General features: G+C 40.8%; 1 protein-coding gene across 1 annotated transcript in view; it reads right to left on the bottom strand.

Moving 5' to 3' along the window:
* Positions 1–3,121, bottom strand: part of VEZT (vezatin, adherens junctions transmembrane protein) — an 88,317-nt gene that overhangs the window by 32,547 nt on the left and 52,649 nt on the right. The window contains exon 6 of the mRNA XM_017861740.1: positions 1,487–1,762. Within this exon, the coding sequence (XP_017717229.1) occupies positions 1,487–1,762 (276 nt within the window). The remainder of the gene's footprint in view (positions 1–1,486; positions 1,763–3,121) is intronic.

The following is a 3,121-nucleotide window of genomic DNA, read 5'->3' on the forward strand; positions in this document are numbered from 1 at the left end:
TGGAGTGCAGTGGCCGGATCTCAGCTCACTGCAAGCTCCGCCTCCCGGGTTCCCGCCATTCTCCTGCCTCAGCCTCCCGAGTAGCTGGGACTACAGGCGCCCGCCACCTCACCCGGCTAGTTTTTTGTATTTTTTAGTATAGACGGGGTTTCACCGTGTTCGCCAGGATGGTCTCGATCTCCTGACCTCGTAATCCGCCCATCTCGGCCTCCCAAAGTGCTGGGATTACAGGCTTGAGCCACCGCGCCCGGCCCCTGGCTAATTTTTTATTATTTGTAGAGATGGGGTCTCGCTAGATTGCCTAGGGTAGTCTTGAACTCCTGGGCTCAAGTGATCCTCATGCCTCGACCTCCCAAAGTGCTGGGATTACAGGTGTGAGACATCATGCCTGACTGACTTTTATACTTTGATTGAGAAGAAAGAGAAAATATAAAATCCGTCTTATGTCTTGGGATTGTGTGTAGAACACGAGAGTAAAGAACAAGATAACTACTGGGATTCTTCCATTTCTCTGTTCCATGATTTTCTACAAACAGTGTTTATGTCAAGATTGTGTAGTGTTCTAGAGCAGAACAGAGTGAAGGATACGATGGCTACCAGAGGTTCTTCACTCCCTCTTTTCATGATTTTCTAGATACAACTAATTAAGAGCCATGAATGTTCCTCACCATATGCTCACTTTCTCCCACCTATAGATTGCAAAAGTTATATAGGTTATATAAATTATTAAATATACTAGCACACAACTGTCATCTGTTAGTGTTTGGCAGGTGTCCAGTGTACTGCAAGCTGGGTTTAGAATCAGATGGAATGGATATGAATATTTACCATTTATAATTCTATGCCTTCAGTTGTATGCAAAAGTGACTAGCATAGTATATGGAATATACTTGGTGCTCAATAAATGTAACTTCCCCTCTAATAATAGACTAAGCAGCCAGTATATCCTATAGCTTAATATACTTACAGCTAGATTGGTGAATATTTAATTTCTTGTGAGAATGGAAAACATCATTATTTGCATGATATTCTGAGAGTATCAGTGCTGTAATATCTGCTAATATTTACCTAAACAGTTATTAGCACATGTCAAGAGTTTTCAAAATGCATTTATAGCAGATATGTCTATCATAAAGAAGGCATTTGAAAGGGAGTAATGGGAGCAAGCATTTACTGCACGTTAGGTTCAGTATTAGACACTCTCTATATATTATCTCATATAATCACATGGTAACATACAGAAATAATCAGGATCTCCAAAGTACTTCAGTTCCTCAAAGCAGATAAGCAGAATCATACTAGATATTAAATCTAGCACATAATGTATTTATTCCTTCACTTAGCAATTAATTGACTTTAGTAAGTACTAAAGAGAAAAGCACTTTTTTCCTATAAATGCAACATAGAAATGAAAATAGGTAATAAATATTCTCCTTTACGGCGTAGAAAATAATCATTTAAGAAACAAAATAAAAAATGAACTCACAGTGTAAATCCTCTGGAAATCACTTCGGTTTCTTGAATGAGACGTAAAGCTTTTCTCACAAGGTTAGTAAAAGCTCGGCTGTTTGTGGCCATATCTTCCAAATGAACACTGTATTTTTTTAGGGTCACTTGTAGTTTGGCTGTCCTCCATAATCTCAAAGCTCTTATGACCAGATACACAAATAGAATAACTCCCCATACCAGCCAGGAAGACACAATCCACCAAGTAGGAAGCATAATGAGCAAGCTAATGAAGGCAAATAGCATTGAGAGATCCCTGGGAACAAGAAAGGAAGAAAATGATATGCATCAGATTAGAGAAAGAAAGATGAGTTACTTTAATCAGTAAAAACAAAATTTAAATTTAGGTTTACTAAACAAATAAAATGCTAGTTTCTTTGTAACACATAACTTAAAAAATATGACATTTAAGAAGGTGATATGAAAGATTTTTAAAATACCTCGCAACTAGACAATAGTGCTTAGGTATTAACATCCAAGCTGATAAGTTTAGGTAAGAAAACAGGTATCTTCTCGAATCACATAAAGCTGATTTCACAAAAGAAACTCAAAGAAATTATCTGTAGGTGGTGACTGAATGCTGGGCAGAACCAACAAAAGGCCTCTACACTTCCCACATACACAGAGTCTGGAGCTAGAAATACCACCTGTTGCCTGCAGGATAAAATCAAACTTCATTAGCTCAGTCTACAAAATCCTTCAGAAGTTGGCCCAGGTCATGTCTTGAGTCAGATCAGCATCCTAGCCCCCAACTCCAAGCATTATAAACCAGAAAATCTCTTCCTTCTCTTTCCTTTTTGCCTGGTGTCATCTTATATTTAATACCACAATCCTATTCGTTCAAACCTTCCTCTGACACCAAGTCTTCTGTGAAGATTTTACCAAAAGTTTGAAACAGTTACTTCTAATTTGAGCCAACCCCTCTTCTGTGACCCCAAAGAAATTGCTACATTTCTCTTTATGACATTAATAAAAATGATAATATCACAATAGGCATCTTCTGAAACCACTTTTAAAAAAATATAAAAGATACGGAATCCTGGGCCGGGCGCGGTGGCTCAAGCCTGTAATCCCAGCACTTTGGGAGGCCGAGACGGGCGGATCACGAGGTCAGGAGATCGAGACCATCCTGGCTAATACGGTGAAACCCCGTCTCTACTAAAAAATACAAAAAACTAGCCGGGCGACGAGGCGGGCGCCTGTAGTCCCAGCTACTCGGGAGGCTGAGACAGGAGAATGGCGGGAACCCGGGAGGCGGAGCTTGCAGTGAGCTGAGAGCCGGCCACTGCACTCCATCCTGGGTGACAGAATGAAACCCCATCTAAAAAAAATAAAAAATCCGAATATGGATAGGGCACAGTGGCTGACACACTTTGGGAGGCTTAGGCAGGAAGATTGCTTAAGCCTAGGAGTTCAAGACCAGCCTGGGCCACATGGTGAAACCCCACTTCTATACAAAATAGCTGGAGGTGGTGGCACGTGTCTGTAGTCCCAGCTTTTCAGGAGGCTGAAGCAGAAGAGTTGATTGAGTCGAGGAGGTTGAGGCTGTAGTGAGCTGCAATCATGCTACTGTACCCCAGCCCAGGTAACAGAGTGAGTCTCAAAAAAAAAAAAA

The sequence above is a fragment of the Rhinopithecus bieti genome, unplaced genomic scaffold, assembly GCF_001698545.2.
Source record: "Rhinopithecus bieti isolate Rb0 unplaced genomic scaffold, ASM169854v2 scaffold_61298, whole genome shotgun sequence".
Taxonomy (NCBI): domain Eukaryota; kingdom Metazoa; phylum Chordata; class Mammalia; order Primates; family Cercopithecidae; genus Rhinopithecus; species Rhinopithecus bieti.